Source organism: Eurosta solidaginis, chromosome 1, assembly GCF_040869045.1.
Source record: "Eurosta solidaginis isolate ZX-2024a chromosome 1, ASM4086904v1, whole genome shotgun sequence".
Lineage (NCBI taxonomy): Eukaryota > Metazoa > Arthropoda > Insecta > Diptera > Tephritidae > Eurosta > Eurosta solidaginis.
The window spans coordinates 324,793,296-324,811,062 of NC_090319.1; the positions used below are offsets into that span (position 1 = coordinate 324,793,296).

The 17,767-nt window shown below is 38.8% G+C and overlaps 1 protein-coding gene across 2 annotated transcripts; it reads right to left on the minus strand.

The window, feature by feature from the left end:
- Window positions 1-620: 620 nt before the first annotated feature.
- Window positions 621-13,294, minus strand: LOC137237803 (putative uncharacterized protein DDB_G0288537). Of its 2 annotated transcripts, XM_067761985.1 has the most exons (5): window positions 13,201-13,294; window positions 13,012-13,121; window positions 10,256-10,407; window positions 9,537-10,191; window positions 621-9,473 (listed from the first exon to the last, which is right to left on the minus strand). In XM_067761985.1, the coding sequence occupies exons 3-5, from the start codon at window positions 10,387-10,389 to the stop codon at window positions 9,123-9,125; spliced, it is 1,140 nt and encodes a 379-aa protein (XP_067618086.1). In that variant the 5' UTR covers window positions 10,390-10,407; window positions 13,012-13,121; window positions 13,201-13,294; the 3' UTR covers window positions 621-9,122. The 2 variants fall into 2 exon arrangements, with proteins under 2 accessions (XP_067618086.1, XP_067618085.1); XM_067761984.1 differs by having other exon boundaries at window positions 13,012-13,264.
- Window positions 13,295-17,767: the final 4,473 nt, after the last annotated feature.

Here is a 17,767-nt window from a genome sequence, read left to right on the forward strand (position 1 = left end):
GTAAGTTGGTCGTGTAAGAAAATTGGGAGCACTTGTTTGTTAATCCCTAATCTTTTTTTATGTTAAGTTTGCTAAATATTGTTGGAAGCGTATGCAAGATTTCACAGCAGGAAGTCAAAAAGGCATTGATAACACGGTCACACCGCCTACAGCAACATCTGCTATCAAATAAAAGCATAAAAAACACTTAAGCCATATGCAATTCAGTAAAATAACTTTGTATTCAATTTTAGGGTAAAATTTTCCATTTGTGCGCCACGCTTAGAGGGATCTTCCTTGCCAAAATTAAACTTTTTTCCTCTGAAGGCTTCTACTTGCACAAAATTAAATTATCCTTTCGCCCTGATCCCCCTCCAATAAATTTACTTTATCTGCCAACTCCAGATCAAGGTGGAGCTGATCCAATACTAGGGAAAAGTTGACAGCGTTTCGACTTTTATATTGCATCACCAAATGCCTAAACAACAACAATTTACTTGAGTACTATATTAATTTAAAAAAATATATATATATATAAGGCGCGATAACCTCCGAAGAGATTTTAGGCCGAACTTCTCTTCCATAATAATTTTACGGGAATGATAATTATCAAATAAGAAACCGTACACTAATTTCTCCGCCAAATTTTATATTTTTCCCAGGGTCGTTAATGGTGCATTAATGGAACATTGCGCCAATTTTAGTGTTTTGGTATAAATATTCAGAATATATATAAATATTTATTATAAACATTTGTTTACGTATCCGACTAGTTTTGAAGATGTGATATTACATAATAAAGTAAAAATGTGAAATGCGTGTACATAATATACTCTTTTTATTTTCAATTGATGTTTCATTATACAAAAATTTGAACAAAAAACTTTACTGTACGTATATAAATAATTGGTAAATATAAAGTTATGATAGATTAAAAAATAAACAAAAGCAAAATTTAGTATATAAGTTATTTTATTGTATACAAATAAAACTCAAGCATACATATGTACTACTTGCCTTATACAAAAGCATATCAACAGAGGGTAGAAAAAAAGTGAAGTCTAAATATAAATACGCCCCAGTGCTTGTGCAATATTAGATATTTAAAATGATAAAACTTGCATATATGTATTAGAAAACCAAGCTACATATGTATTAGAGATATACGTCGCCTATAAACTCCGCCACCGCCGTCGATCAGGGTCGTTTTGCGCATGCCGCCGCCGAATGTCAAAAATATCGGCGCGGCGGCAGCGGCGTCCGGCGCGTTACTATATTTTTTACTCGTTTCAGACTGTTTAGGCCATTTTTTGTTTATGTCGAAAATTGGTCGGATATGGTCGAAAGTGGTGTCAACGGATGCGCATCACTGCCAGTTATAAGAAACTAATTGTGAAATTTAACTCTTTCTAACTGTTCAAAAGTTATTTAAAAAAAACAGGCGCTTTCGATGTCAGCTTAACACGGACTTTGCATCACCCAATGCACCAAGTTAATAAAACAAAACACTAATAGAACAGTTATATATCTAATAAATTTATATGCTCACTTTGCATATTTTTTCAAAAAATTAATAATGAACAATGAATTCAAATAAAATTACCCAAAGCGAACATGTTTTCATATTGTCCTCAAGTTGTTAAAGAAAGCAAATTAACCAAAAAAGGTGCTGATTTAAAAAAAATTATATTGCGATTGGCTGAAAGAATAAGCGAAATCAGTCACGCAAAATCCTTTAGTAGGTTCTAGGGGCATACACACTCCTTTCAAATGATTCTTACCTCATACTTAAGTTGAGGATATATGTACGTATGAGAAGGGTTTGAAAAATCACTTGGGCTTACATTTAAACATCTGTTGTCTATTTGCGAAACTATACAATAGGGTCTGAAATGTTAATTTTGATTTTCACACATAATCCTTCAACACCCAAGTCCCGGTTTGAGATTTCCTAAAGTTGGCGGCCCTATCCAAAACTAGTCCCTTGGAGTGAATCACATTGATTATAGCCTATCAACCAAGTTTAAATATCACCTACATGTTACGGCTCCTTTTACAAATGTGAATATGTAGGCACATATATTTACAGGTTCGGCTTTGTCCTTCGCAAGAACACGCAGTGGTGAAGGAAAAGCTTTCCCAAGACAGTCGAACTACAACAACAACAACCGTGTGTTCTACTACCCTAACGTAGTCGACAGTCGAACTAGTCTGAAAACTGAAGCTACGCGGTCATCCATAATGAGCTCTTATATCATAAGGCCGGAAAACAGAAGTTAACATCTTTCAACTTAAAATCGGTCGACTTTCATTCTAAAATATCGTTTTGATTTAACGAAGACTATTGAAATCAATGTTGTGAACACAAACGTCTGCAAACTTTGGTCTACATTCTAAAAATTGTATCCAGGGTCCTTTAAAATTTTAATTACGCAATGACATCCACTTAGACTGCTTATGATTTCGAGGGCGGCATCTTTGGCTGAATAGTCAATCCCTAACGTTTCAATGTGCTTCTCTGGTGTAGCTCGGCAGCATAGCGCGACAAAAGCATCCGTTGGAAAGTCTTTGGAGCTACACCTAGAGCTTCTAGGAAAGTGACGTTAACGAAGGTATGAGTTCGAAGTCGCAGTCCTATAATTTCTGTGTTGGTATATGGTGTGAGGGTCAGGAGGCGTGGTAAAGACTGGTGGTCGGGATTGCTACTGTTCGCACATCGGGAATAGCTCTTAAAAACAACCGAAACAACTGGAGGCGCCGTGTACCTCGAGAGTCATGAGTATTAAAACACCATTAATAGCAACCGTAAGTCGCCTTTGTGCGTGGCCGCCAAGGAGCCACAAATGATTTAAAGGAATTGTGTTCGCGACGATTATTAGGAGTTAACCCTAGGTGAAACTTCGCTTTGCACGAGATATAAAGACAAAAGTGTGACTATTTTATGTATCTCTATTTCTTTTCAGCAGACGCAGCAGTACCAATTCCAAAGACCGGGGTTAGGTTCGAAGCCTCTCTGGAGTAAGCGAACGAGGGACAATCCCTCAGCAAGGAGGCACTCCTGAAAATTTTTGAACGGTCTGCGAGATCTTGAGGCAAAAACCCCGGATCGTTCCGAAATGGCCAACACGTTGATTTCCTTAAATATATACAAACAAAAACTTTCCTAAATATTATTTTTTTAAATAGAAAAATTAAGCTTTTTAAAGTAAGAACACCGGCGTAGGCCGGCGCGCCGCCCACGCCGCCGCCGACGATAAGGTGATCGGCGTAAACCTCTAATATGTATATATACTCTGAAAAGCTCAATCTTTATACAAATTTGTTCCTGTTAATGTCGCTACATTTAAATTTAATTTCTATATTTTACATATTTTTTTATCATATTCGAATTTCGAATCTTCTGTGCTATTAAAAGTACAGTCCACTGCACTCAGCTTAATATTGAAGCAAATAATTTTCTTTTGAAAATTAAATCTATTTTTAATAAAATAGTACCTAAACCATTTTTCGAAATTAACCTTACATTTTATTTATTTATTGAATTAAAAAAAAAAAATAAAAACTTAAGTCAAAATCTAGGCGTGGTTTGCCTTCTTTTAGTATAATAATTGTAGATTTTTTTTTTTCAAGCTTATCTATGCAGGTATTATAATGACCGATCTAAAAAGGTTAGGTTGAACTGGTCGGTCCATGAGGACCCCACATAGACTGAATGAGTCCGCAGTGCTACCAGAAGCTTGCTCCAACGACCAAACTGAAAAACCCTATCAAAAATCAGGACATATGCCATAAAATAACTCCGTCCTCTTGGCAAATACTAGAAGCTTCCTAGGACTCAAGCCACTTGCCGCTTCTAGATCTGACAGCTGTATCACTCCTAATAGCTGGAGCCTTAGCCTGGCAAGCGCAGGGCACGAGCACAGAACGTGCTCGATCGTTTCCTCCTCCAGCCCGCACTGACCAAGCCCAATTTAAAGGCATGTGACGCCAGAAGGCAGTGTCCAGTCAGAATACCCGTCATGAGTCTACAGTCCTCTCTTTTTAATGATAGAAGCAACTTTGTTAGTCTAAGCTTGTAAGACCTACACATAATCTTCGACAATTTATAGCCCCGCGCCTGAACCCACGCCTTTCCCGCTTGGCCAATCATATGCACCTCTCGCCTTCGCTTAATCTCGCCCAGTCTAATTGGGACGTCTACGGAGCAAGCTTCAAGGGATGCGCCCTTTTTAGCTAGTTCATCCGCTTTTTCATTCCCATATATTCCCATATGCCCTGGGATCCAATATAGATGTATGCTTCTCCCTGTCCCGATTCTCCCCAGGAACTGCTTACACTCTAACACACACTTAGATGCTGTGCTAGGCAAGATTATTGCCTTAATTGCTGCTTGACTGTTAATAAAAAAGTTAACACGATTGCAGCTTGGGCTATTTTCTTCCAGGGTTTCTACTGCTTTGGTTACGGCTACTATTTCCGTTTGGAAAACGCTACAGTAATCCGACAGCCTGTAGGATCTGTTTATTTCCGGATCAGCACAGTATACTGCAGACCCTACTCCTTCCACTATTTTGGAAGCATCTGTGTACACATGTATCGCCTCGTCCGCCATTTGAGCACCCTTGCGCCAACCTTCCACCTCTTTGTGGCCTTGAGATCGCCCCCGAAGCTCAGATAGGGAATCAGTCAGTCTGTTCGTCTTGTGATTGATGACGCTATACTACTATGGGCGTATGGTCGGCGCTCAAGCTGCCCCGAGTCACCGAGCCTGGTTGCAGTTGTTAACGCTATGTTCTTTGCTACCAGATCTACAATTGCAATGTGCAAAATGGCATCCGTCGGGGTCCAATCTAAAAAACAAAAAAAGAATTGTATAAATATCTACACAGACAAACAAAACCAAGTTGATAACTAATTATTTTAGCTCACAACTACTAAAACTTCGAAATCGGAAAATAAAATTTCTCTTCTATCAAAAGATGTTTCCTCCAAAAATCCGACCCCGGACCGCACCGAAACGGTGCTTATTCAAAATTACCCTGGTGGGTCCAAAACCATATAGAGATGAAAAATTTTACCGCGAAAAACACCTTTCCACACAATTTTTTTCTGTATACAACAAAGTTATCAAAATTAAGTTAATTTAGTTAACACATCCGTATGAAGATATGCCTATATCTCTTGACCGAAATAAATTTTTCCTGGTCTAGTCCTGGGTCCAAAGCGCAATACCTTTCCCGATGTTTGTGGATATGTTTAAACAGTTGTGAGCTAAAATAAAGAATTACCAAAAAGTTTGCGGATCTGGTAATTCCAAACAAAGGGAAAAAATTACTGTCGATTCCTTTTAAATTATTTGCACCCCTTACAATACCTAAGTATTATATAAACTTGCAAAAAAATTCTTAAAACTTTCAAATGAGAAAAGAATGTATGTACCATTTCGTTTTTAGTACTTAAATCTTAGGGTTATGTTAGGTTAGATTAGAGTGGCCATCGGTGCGAGCACCAGTGCACTTAGGCCCAAAAGGTCCCATTGTGATACCACGTGGATCTCTCCCCTACTCAAACCAACAGGTCGATTCAGAAAATGTCAGGAATTTCTTAGGTTCCAACTTAGCCAGATCACAAAGATTGTCAAAGAAGGGAGATCCCAGAGATTCCTTCCTGTTGTTGTTGTTGTTGTTGGAGCGATAAGGTTGCTCCCCGAAGGCTTTGGGGAGCGTTATCGATGTGATGGTCCTTTTCAGGATACAGATCCGGTACGCTCCGGTACCACAGCACACATGGCACATGGCCACATTAAACCTTCATGCCATTCCCTCCCTCCCCACCCGCAAGTTCCAAGAGGAGCTTGGGGTCGCCAGAGCCTCGTCTGTTAGTGAAACAGGATTCGCCGCGGATAGATGAGGTTGACAATTGGGTTTGGAGAAGCTATATATTGCGCTGGCAACCTGAAGGGTTGCGCTACACAGCCCCTTCAATCTGGTATTTTAGTCGCCTCTTACGACAGGCATACCTACCGTGGGTATATTCTGATCCCCTAACCCGCTGGGGGGGAGATTCCTTCCTCTTGTGCCAAAGCGCAGGACAGTCGCACAGAAAATGCTTGACTGTTTCTATCTCTTCTTTGTCTTTGCAGCTCCTGCAGTAGTTATTATAAGGAGCACCCAGCCGTTGTGCATGCTTCCCAATTGCTATGTGGCCGGTTATAGGCCCACCCACCAGAGAAATGCCCCCTTCTAAGAAGCAGGAGACTTCTTGTACGTCTCGCGTCCCATTCAGGCCACACGAGCTTAGTGTGGTAGTAGGATACGAGATTGCTCCATCTCACACCCGCTTCCCTAAGGAAAATTCCTTTCAAAGTGAGCGGAACGGATGTGCCCCCTCTTGCAAGTTCGTCAGCCATCTCATTGTCCGGTACATCCGAGTGTCCAGGCACCCATACCAAACTAAGGGAAGTTTGCTCAGCGATCTCGTTGAGAGATTTGCGGCACTTCTCTACTGTCCTGGACTTACATGAGACCGATCCAAACGCTTTTAGTGCAGCCTGGCTGTCAGAGTAAATACAAATTTTATTATAGCCGTGAACAGCATTTCTCTGGTGATCAACTGCCTCATTTATAGCAGCCACATCCGCCTGGAAGACGCTGCAATAATCGGGTAGGCTAAAGGATATGTTCCACCCTAGTTGAGGTGCAAAGACCCCGTTGCCCACCCTTTTATCCAGTTTGGAGCCGTCAGTATAAATCTTCAGCCTATCGCTCAGGTCCGGTGGCTCCTTCGATCAATGATCCCTATCCGTGATAACAACCTAATACTTCATATAGAAAAATGCAGCCGGAGCTCAATAGTCTGACGAAGGCGAATCCAAATTCTTAAGGATGGCTGCATGGCCAACCACATTATCTCTCCAGCCGGATAACTCTCGCAGCCGTGGAGTAGAAAAATCGTCTCCGCAGGGGTGGTGCGTAGAGCGCCCGCCACGCAGACTAGAGCACTTCTTTGTACCTTCTGGAATACTCGTAGGTTCGATTTTGTATCTAAGCTCGTCCACCAGACCAAAGCCCCGTATAAGAAGGATTGGTCTAACCATGGCAGTGTAGAGCCACAGGGTAATATCCGGCGATAGTCCCCATCTTCGTGCAGTAGCTCCCCTAAAGCTGTACAGTGCCACCGTTACTTGCCTCACACGCTCCTGAGCGTTTTCCCTCCAGGATAGTTTCCTATCCAAAATTACTCCTAGGTATTTGGCAGAGTCCCTAAGCGTCAGGGTCGTACCCGCTAGCACCGGCAGCTGCAACACAGGAATCTTATATTTCCTAGTGAAAACCAGTTTAGTTTTAGCTGTATTGACCGATAGACCTTTACTTCTGGTCCAGTCCTCCACCAGTCTCAGCTTAGTTTGCATTAGATCGCATAGTGTCTGCGGAAACTTCCCGCTAACAGCGCGAGGTCATCTGCATATGCGATTACCTTGCTGCATCCGTCCTTCTCAAGAAGAACAAAGAGCTCATTAAGTGTGGCAACCCATAGAAGTGGAGAAAGTACCCCCCCCCCCCCTGCGGGGTGCCTCTCCGTATGTGTTTGACCACCGTTGAACTAGCTAGGTCGGCATGAACCTTTCTTCGCAACAGCAACTGCTGAACAAGTTTCACTGGCCCCGAATCGGCCCAAGCCGGTTAGTGCATCAGTTATCGCAGAGGGCGTAACGTTGTTAAAAGCTTCCTCAATGTCGAAGAAGGCTATGAGTGTGAATTCCTTGAACGCCAAGGATTTCTCGACCTGGGAGACAACTGCATGAAGGCTATCTCCGTTGACTTCACTTTCATATACGCATGCTGGAATGCAGACAACTTTCCCTCCAAGGACTCCGTTAATGTGGAGTCCATTAACCTCTCGAGTGTCTTCAGCTGCAAGGATGTCTGACATATCGCTCTGAAGTCTTTAGGGGTCGCGTGACCAGTCCTTCCAGTTTTTGGTATAAAGACTTAGATCTTAAGTTTCTAAAAATCTTAAGTTTTTAACAAAATAAATTTAAAAAATAATTCATATAGCTGAGTAGATAGAGGTCTTTACACTAATATGAAGTATGAATGTTGGAGATTTCGGGTTCAAACCCCAACTGACAAAGAAGTGAGATTCAGAAATATGTCCTGTAACCATCGTCGTGTGCTAATTTTGTAATAGGAGAGCCCCAATTTCGAACATCGAAGGCCAATATCTAGGTCTTGGAGGTCAACTTCGAAAAACGTAGAAAGTACTTTACTCATGACTTTTACCTCCTTACCAAAATTCTCTTTTTTGGTCAAATAGCGTGTTATATGATCCGTGAACGAAATCCGTTTTTTAAAACACAATAGCTCGGAAATTTTGAATTTTTTTAATGCCATATGTTTACTTGTGACCATACGTACTCATTAGATTCATGTTTAATTACAATTTTTATAAAGAAATTGACATCATTTGAATGAAATTGGTTTGGCATCCATGATCATTTAAGACGATACCGGCCTAGATTTTGCAGTGTATTTATACGAAAAAGAGTTCATTCTCGGATAATCAAAGACTATTTTGTCGGCAAAAATGGTACCTAGCACGGCAGTCTTCTTGAAGGTAATTTTCTCTTATTTATAATCATCTGCGGTCGGTATATATTTTGTTATACCCAATATATCACTTTGCAAGCGTACGAATTAGTCATTTTCGAGTCGTCTTATGATTGCGAAATCACCCAGCAAGGTGAATTTTATTAAGAACAATCTTCTAAATTCTATGTAGGAAGCTACTTACATATCGACTACTTATTGGAATATCTACCTGTCTCGCCTGCCGTCTCAAAAACGACCTATCTCCGCAAACTTTTGAAGAACTTGATATTCACCTCAGCAGTCGATATATACACTTATATTTAATGTGACCTATTTTAACATACACCGATGATTTATTTGTTAATCATGGCATTCTACTACACTTTGATGACAACCCCACGTATTTCTTTCTTACACACTAAAACGACGATCCTTTATAAAGTCATATATATATCTAATATTCCAATGTTTAACGCTAAAAAAAACCCCCACATAACTGAACTATGGCTGTTATGTGTATTTAGGCCGTTATAAAATATTAAAAACCTATTCTCACTGTGCTAATGTCGATGTAACACTAAGATTATCTAATTGTCCATTAAATAGCACATCGCTAATTAGCTTCTCTGCAATAATTCTTTGTGTTGGATTCATTACACGTAATTTAGATGCCACATTTATACCGATGGCATCATATTCATCTTGATGTTGATGAGTTGCTGCAGTGGTTGTGTATGAATTACCAAATAACGGCTGTAAATGCTCTCGAGCTATTTGTATGGTTGGAACTTGCTGATGAATCTGTGCAATTTGCGTTGAACCAGTTTGATTGGATTGTTGCTGATGTTGTTGTTGATGTAGGTGATGTTGTATTTGTTGCTGTTGTTCCAATGAGTTAACAGCCTAATGAAAAAATCTATTGTTAAGAGTCAATGTTATAAATTGAATAAGCTTAAAGAGGTTAACCTGTTGTATTTCGCGTTGCGAGTTTGAATCCAATGATGTTATTTCCAAGACTTTAACTTCTGTTGTATGCTGTGGTTGTGCGGTAACTGTTGCGTGTTGTATGTGCTGTTCATCGCTATGCTGCTGCTGTAATTCATGCTGATGATGCTGTTGTTCTGGTTGTTGATGGTGTGCATGCTGCTGATGTTGATGATGATGTAGTTGGGGCGGCGCTTGCTGCACATGTTGATCCTCATCTTTTATAATAACACAATCATCTGTTGAGATTGTAACGGTTTTTAATTCAGTCGATTGTACTGAATTATTGAGACTTTCATTTTGTGATACATTCGTTGTTTCCACAGCGTGATCTTCCTCAAATTCCATAGAATCATCAACATCGAAACTTATTGCCAAAGAACGTTTCGGCGTTTTAGCATCACGTACGGAAACAGGATTGGAGAGAGGTCGCTTTGGATTCTGGCCGGCAATGAATAGCAGCTTTTCATAGTACCATAGACGGGTTTCGTAGTTTGATTTTGTACTAGACTTACGAAATTCCCGTCTAAATGCTGAACGTAATGAATTTATTTTGCGCACAACCATAGCACGATCAGGATTTGGTTCAACTTCTTTAAGTTTTTCAACCAGCCTGTCATAGGCTCTATTGCGTACACTACAAGGGTTCAAAGTTATTATTATTTACTGTTTAAAATTTAATTATAACATATCTTTCTTACCTGTGATTGCTATAATCAGGATGCTTGGGATGCCATAAGCATTCTTCTTGTTGATAAAGTTCAATAAATTCTCCGAGCCAAAGCCGCGAGTACGAACGTAGATCGCAATTCAAGGCGCTCAGGCCAGCTGACATGATGACGCGCGGGTTTTACTGAGGAAGTTTATATGAAGAAACAATGCAATTTTTGGAAAAAAAAATTTTATAAAATTTTACATACATTTAAACCTAATTGGTTTCAGGCAGAGCCTTTCCAATTTTTTGCTTTGGTTATGTTTCCTACATATTTTAATGCCGAGATAAGGTGACATCTCTCTCTGGGTTCACCCCATAATTCCAACAAGCACAGTCCAGAGAGTTAAAAAAAAAAAACAATATTCATATTGGGGCGGGATTTTGTGTCCGAATTTTCTCTTATCAGGATTTAGTCGCGTTGTTGTTGTTGTTGTTGTAGCGATAAGGTTGCTCCCCGAAGGCTTTGGGCAGTGTTATCGATGTAATGGTCCTTTGCCGGATACAGATCCGGTACGCTCCGGTACCACAGCCCCATTAAGGTGCTAGCCCGACAATCTCGGGAACAATTTATGTGGCCACATTAAACCTTCAGGCCATCCCCTGCCTCCCCACCCCCAAGTTCCATGAGGACTTGTGGTCGCAAGAGCCTCGTCTGTTAGTGAAATAGGATTCGCAGCGGATAGGTGAGGTTGAAAATTGGGCTTGAAGAAGCTATATATTGCGCTGGCAACCTGAAAGGTTGCGCTACACAGCCCCTTGAATCTGGTATTTTAGTCGCCTCTTACGACAGGCATACCTACCGCGGGAATATTCTGACCCCCTAACCCGCTGGGGTAGATGTACATATATTTAGTCGTGTCTGAGTTATGTATTTATGTTAGCCGGAATTATGTTATTCATTCGCTTCACTAAGGTGTCGATATAGTCTCTTAGAGACTGAACAATGGTTTCAAATATAATTTGGCGTTCGTTGAAGCTTTGTAGCGGATTTAGGCTACATCGAAATCCGAAGAAAATCACAACAATAAAGCCAATGTACTATGATAGTCCTTGGCCAGATCCGAGCACATTCGATTATTACTATACATATTTAAATACTAGCCCAACTGCTGTGGGAACGATTTGATTAGAGACCGATTTGGGTGCCGTGACTTGCGAATTACTGTTACACTTACAAATAAAGTTGTATAGTTAGGCGGTAAGGCATTATAATAGGCAGATATGAGACCATCACTTGTACTCGACTGTGTTAAGATTTAATCTTCTAGCAGAGCCGTTTGCATCATCATCCGGCGTGCCTGAATACAAACGAAAATGGGATACATAGCAACGTACAAGGAAATAACTTGTTCAGAAATGCAGCAATTGAAAGGCTCATATACCCTGAACAGTTAATAACAATAATAGGGAAGTGAATGTTTCAAAGTGGTCATATCAAATCGTTCCTGAAATGGTCCGGATAGTACCTTAATGTTTCTATTTTCCGGAACGTACTGGGTCCATTTTCGGCTAAAGACCATCAATACCGATAACACATCTCAAAACGTTCGGAAATATCTTTGTCGTTAAAATTACATTAACAACAACGCTAAGTTTTCACACTGCCACCTCCTGAATGGATAATTGTGAAAAATTCGAATTGAAGAACGTAAACATCTTAAGTCTTCCCCCAGCGGGTTAGGGGGTCAGAATATACCCGCGGTAGGTATGTCTGTCGTAAGAGGCGACTAAAATACCAGATTCAAGGGGCTGTGTAGCGCAACCCTTCACGTTGCCAGCGGAATATATAGCTCCCCAAACCCAATTGACAACCTCACCTATCCGTGGCGAATCCTGTTTCACTAACAGACGAGGCTCTGGCAACCCCAAGCTCCTCATGGAACTTGGGGGTGGGGAGGGATGGCCTGAAGGTTTAACGTGGCCATATAAATAGTTCCCGAGATAGTCGGGCTAGCACCTCAATGGTGCTGTTACCGGAGCGTACCGGATCTGTATCCGGCAAAGGACCATCACATCGATAAGCCTTTGGGAAGCAACCTTATCGCTATGATACATTCATATTTCTAACAGGATTCCCCTCGCGTAGGTGAGGTTGAAAATTAAAGAACGCCCTATCTCAAAATTTGTTTGAAAAACGCAATATCTTAGCTAAAATTCAAAACATTTTGACATTAGCTGGGGCGTTTATATAAAAAAAATTGAGTTGGGGCCTTCTTCAAACAAATTCTGAGTTAATGCGTTTTTGTAGCGACAGCCGAGATAGGGTTGATATTAAACTCAGCATTCGAATTGATAACATGCAAAATACTTTTGTCAGCCCCTGTATTTGCCTTTTGGGCATTTTAAGTTTTACGGAACTGATAGTTATGAGATATGCACAAGCCCCTTATAGCCGGAGCAAATTGGTAGATACATGGGCCAGTTACGCGTAAATCAACCGGCTAAGTTGTTTGTTGGTACAGTGATTAGCTGCATAGTTATGGTGAACTGGTTGATTCGTACTTGCAGGAATTGTGCTCTTCGTCGAGCACGTCTTGCGAACATGCTCGGGTTCGGATGTTGCCTGCATTTGCAAAAGCTTCCAAACAAGATTCACTAAACCCGCCAGATTATTAATAAAATAAAACCGAGGTAGTCGTTCGCCACCAAAATGCATCTGAAAACCCTTTTAGACTAAATACAAATAATACGATCCAAAATTTACCTAAGCGTGCAACATCATTTTAATGAATGAAAATTTACCTTTTGCTTTCTTTTGAGTACTCGTCGCTACGTTTTTTAATACTTCGCACAATCACAATCGTGAAATTGATAATCACCACCACAATTATTCACCTTTTATGCAACGCAATCTATGTTTATACACATGGAGAAACAATTTTACATATATTTAAGCTGTTTTACGATATTTATTATTCATATATACGCAACTTTTGTTTATTTTCAAGATGTGAAAAGTTGTGGAACTGAATTCTGTCCTAGTTGCTAGTTGCTAATCGACTCGAACGTCTAACAACGAACTCAGTGCCAGTGTTGGAACTTTACTACGATAGTACCAAATTTGCTACCTTTTCTGAACTAGGACCGAAATTTGTGTTTTATTCGTAATATACTACGATTTTAACATGACAAGGAGCAACAATAGCCGTGTTTTTTAACACGCGTATATTCGTTTACACTTAAACTTGATATGGACTGCTAAGCGACAAACTTTAAATACACCTCTGAAATTGCTGCGCATAAATTTTGTCCTACTAAATTTCAATTCAAATTATACTCAGATGTAACTGAAATATGTGTCTTTGTTCCACCCTCTACACTAATTCTAGTTGTGTCTCCGCTTTTCGGTACACCCTGTGTCTGTAGCTAGTTGTTTAACCACAGCCGCTAGATGGGTCTCCTAAGCATTATCTAAGCGAGGATAGGCGTTTTTTTTCACGCGCAAACGAAACGTATACGCGTGTAAAAAAAACACGGCTAATAACGCATAACAAACTAACGCATCAAAGAAATTTTAATAGCGGAGCACAGTTGCCACACCATGTTTTCATTTGAGACCAAAATTTATTGAAAAAAAGGACCAAATCTCAAAGAAATTGACCAAATTTTTGTAGTTTTAATTCACAAGTATGTCGATTTCTTTGCAATATCTTTGATTTCAGGTTGTGGTAAAGTGCAAAGTCACACACTCTTTCATTCTAACAAAAAGCCTTATATAAATAATTGCTTTAACGAAAAACCTCAGAGCAAACCCGAGCCGCAAGCTCAACTAGTTCTGTTTTATTTACATAAAAATTGTATTCTTAAACTAAATTTCTCCAGGGCTCGGTTGTATTAATTTTATTATAAAATCAGACAAAAAGTTAAAAAAAAAATTGTTTCCAATAGCTGGGTGCTCCGATTTTTTTTTTAAATTCAATTATTTTCTCTTCCATTTACCAATGCACCCTCACGTTCAATTTTTCCATCTATGAACTAGATTCAGTAAGTGCGGGTTTTGAAATGTACATTATTTCCATGAAATTTGTGTTGGAGAAAAATGTACATTTCAAAACTCACATTAATTGAATCTAGCCACAGTCCTAAGATTTACTATTGAAAAGTCTTAAAAGTTTGAACTGTGTAGTAATGGTCGAAATTCCATTTGACGAGGTACAAGAAATTAGTTATTATTAACAATGTTATTATTAAAGTTTTTGGGGCTTTGCAAAGGGAATATCAGATCTACGTTGAGCATTTGTTAAGTTATCGCTTTCCAAAAATATTCCTGCCTTACTTCCAATAAAAATATTCATTGGGTTAAGATACCTAGTATTCTAAATTATGTAAACTGACATTTTTTAAATATCCAATATTTTGATATAATAATTGTACCTAGAATTACTCAAAAGGTGCTTCATATTGATGAAATAATATCAGCAGACTAACTTTCTGATTGATCTCTTTAGTGCAGGTTGGAAATATATAGAAACTTTTAATTCTGTAACTGCTTTGAATTTGAGGGTTGTATAGTGGAAATGCTATTGACTTTCAGTGACAAAAATAGAAAATATAGTCGCATCCCAGTGTGAAGAACATAATAGCCTTGGAATTCATAAAACTCATTAAATTTTTTTGTGCTGTGTGAGAAAATTTTAAAATTCTCATTACCTATCGAAGCATATCGCATAACTTGAACATAAACAAAACAGTGCACTTAATATGAAATAAATTAGTCTCATTAATTTATTTTGTTTTCAATACAAGAATGTCTTCATCATTGGAAAACTCCGTCAAATTACTTTGAGATGTACGTGCATTTGCAACAACTTTTTTTAATCTCAAACAGTGACAAAAGTCTATCACGAAAAGTTTTTGATAAACGATCGAAATATATAGCCACCAAAACAAGATTTTCTGATTGACCGCTTGTTTCACCAACAATTAACGAAAACTGGTCTGCTTCAAGATCGAATACTTTGCTAAACTATGTGCTAGGTAAAGTGCCATTGTTCAGCTACATTTTGTTGACATCAATTTTTTTGTAAGAAATCCATTGAGGTAAATTATAAATTATATAAGGGCTAATGAAGGTGTGGAAAATTTTGTGGGCAGTGTGGAACATTTTTTCCTCAGTGAAAACAAACAATCGTGATTACAGCCTAAAAAGGACCAAAATTGGAAAAAAAAGGACCAGCGGACCAAATGGAGTTGGAAAGGACAATTGTGAGGCAACCGTGTAGCGGAGCTGGACGACCGGAAATCAGCTAGTTGGTACTTATGTATAAAGTATGCCTTGACACGTCGAAAAACAAAGGAATTTTTATTTATGTTTGTATGTATATCACCCTGCCGCCCTTGCATAGTTCCGCCATGGAAATTTTCAAGGTAATCTAAGGGTAAGTAAACAGGAAAAATTCTGTAATACAATTTGAATTGCCAATGCTTAAATTAAAAGTCTTGCTTTTATCAAAAACTATTCTAAATACTTCACTTAAAAAAAGCAATAGCTGCAAAATTTGATTCGCGAAAGATTTTATGCTAAAAAGTTGAAAAGAGGACGAAACTATGATTTTAGCTACGATTTATTTTGTGATTAAGTACTATTTTTCTCTTCAGTAGTTCTAACCCTGTTTGGTGCGACACCAACCATTTTGATCATTGTGAATCACAATTGATTCACAATGATTTTGATCACTCGCTCACTTTTCACTGTTAGTTCGTATAACAGATGCCACTGTGATATTTTTTGGGCAAATCTGGTTCTTTTTTCTATCTTAGGCTAGTGAGCAATTTTTAAAAGAATTGATGAATTTTGGCGAATTTCAGCGGGCGTTTCCATCAGCTGCAGTTAACGCTAACTGGTTCGTTATTTGACAGATCTTCGAGCGATTTTTGTCAAATAAAGTATTAGTTTACGCTAAAGGAAGATGGTGAAAGGGCCTCACAAGTTGTGTCCAAAGGGATAAAAAAGTAAGCTTCGACAGATGGAAGGTAGATCTGGTCATTTATCGAGGTGAATAGGGTTGTCAGAATTTCCCCTAACCCACAGGGTTTTGCCAAAGAATAAATAAATTTAACTGTAGAATTGGTATAACAAAATCTAAAATTTTTGTACGCCATAAAATATTTCAGCGCTCTCAAAGATAATTAACAAACCTCTTATTTCCCAATAACGAAAAGTGTTAGTTTTCCAAAAATTTGAATACCTCATTTTTCCACTGAGTAAAATGTTTCAGATTTGCGCACAGCTTTACAGCAGGATCTCCTATTCCAGCTGGGCGTAATCAATAGATCACTCACACATTCTTGACTTAGCAACCTATGCCCGGGTTTTCAGTACGCGTTTAAGCTCCTGTTAAATTTGACTAGATTTTAACCTTGCCACTTCCTTCGATAATATAAAATGTTGCTGCTCATCTCAGCATAAGCGGCCAAAGAAGCAGGGTTAAACTCTAGTCAACTTTAAGTGTAATTTAAACTCGCACTGTTAAACCGGGCCTTTGTCTTGATAACACCTCACGCAGCATATACAATCTGCATTGTACTTAATTTTTCTTAAAATTTAAAAAATAGCGCAAATAGTTCGCTCTTAAATGACAAAATGTTCAAAGAAATATCTAAATAGAGTTTAAAAATTGGAGTACGCCTTAGCTCTTTGGACAGTAAATTAAATTTCGGTTGCTCTCACAATTTTTATTTGCATAAGACATTTTTGAGAGAAAAATGCCTCAATGCGTTTTTATTAAAAAGTCATAATATCAATATGATCGATGGTAACCGCTGGATAAGCTCCTCCAGCTTAAAAAAAAAAAAAACAGTTCCGCTAATTACGGTGAGTACAGCGACCATTCTTTAGGGACGTAAAATAACGCACGGTTTTCCGAGGAAACACGGCTTAACGGATTCTTTAAGGGCCAATTAAACTTCCTTAACCCGAACGCCATAGTGGTAACGATACCCATATCCATAACCATCTACAATGTGATCGATTAATGGTGCCTTTACCCAAAAATCGTGAAAAATTCATAAAAATGAAGAAAACGCAAAAAATTACAAACATATTCCACAAGAAATAAGTCTCTTGGTCATAACGTATCCAAAACAATGAATACAATCTACAAAAAGTTATTAATTTCACCAACTCAAATATTTTTAGGTTACGGATATGGCGAGAAACCAAAAACCAATTGGTTGGCTATGGTATGGTTATGGCGTTAGCGTTATGGTATGGCACTATTAATCGATTACATTGATTTCCATAAGGTAGGTTCGATCAGCTGTTTTGTCAACATTAATTGGCCCTTTACTTTCTATCATTTTGGATTTTTTTTTTAAATTCTTGGTCCTAATAGTTTCTGAGGGTGGTTACCTTCGTAGGAACCATCTATCGTACACACTCGCACTCACAGGCTTGAACAATTTCGCCAAAAAAGGTTAGAGCGAGACAACACCAGCTGCACAAGCAACGAAATTAAACAAAGTGAATACGATGATAAATATCTAACAAAATAAACAA

What these genes read in the sequence shown, in the direction of transcription:
- LOC137237803 (XM_067761985.1), bottom strand. Translation starts at nt 10,389, where the DNA reads ATGTCAGCTGGCCTGAGCGCCTTGAATTGCGATCTACGTTCGTACTCG. An exon ending in CCTGATTATAGCAATCACAG is followed by an intron (nt 10,192 to 10,255) that starts GTAAGAAAGATA and finishes GAACCCTTGTAG; the next exon opens with TGTACGCAATAGAGCCTATG. An exon ending in CGCAACGCGAAATACAACAG is followed by an intron (nt 9,474 to 9,536) that starts GTTAACCTCTTT and finishes TTTTTTCATTAG; the next exon opens with GCTGTTAACTCATTGGAACA.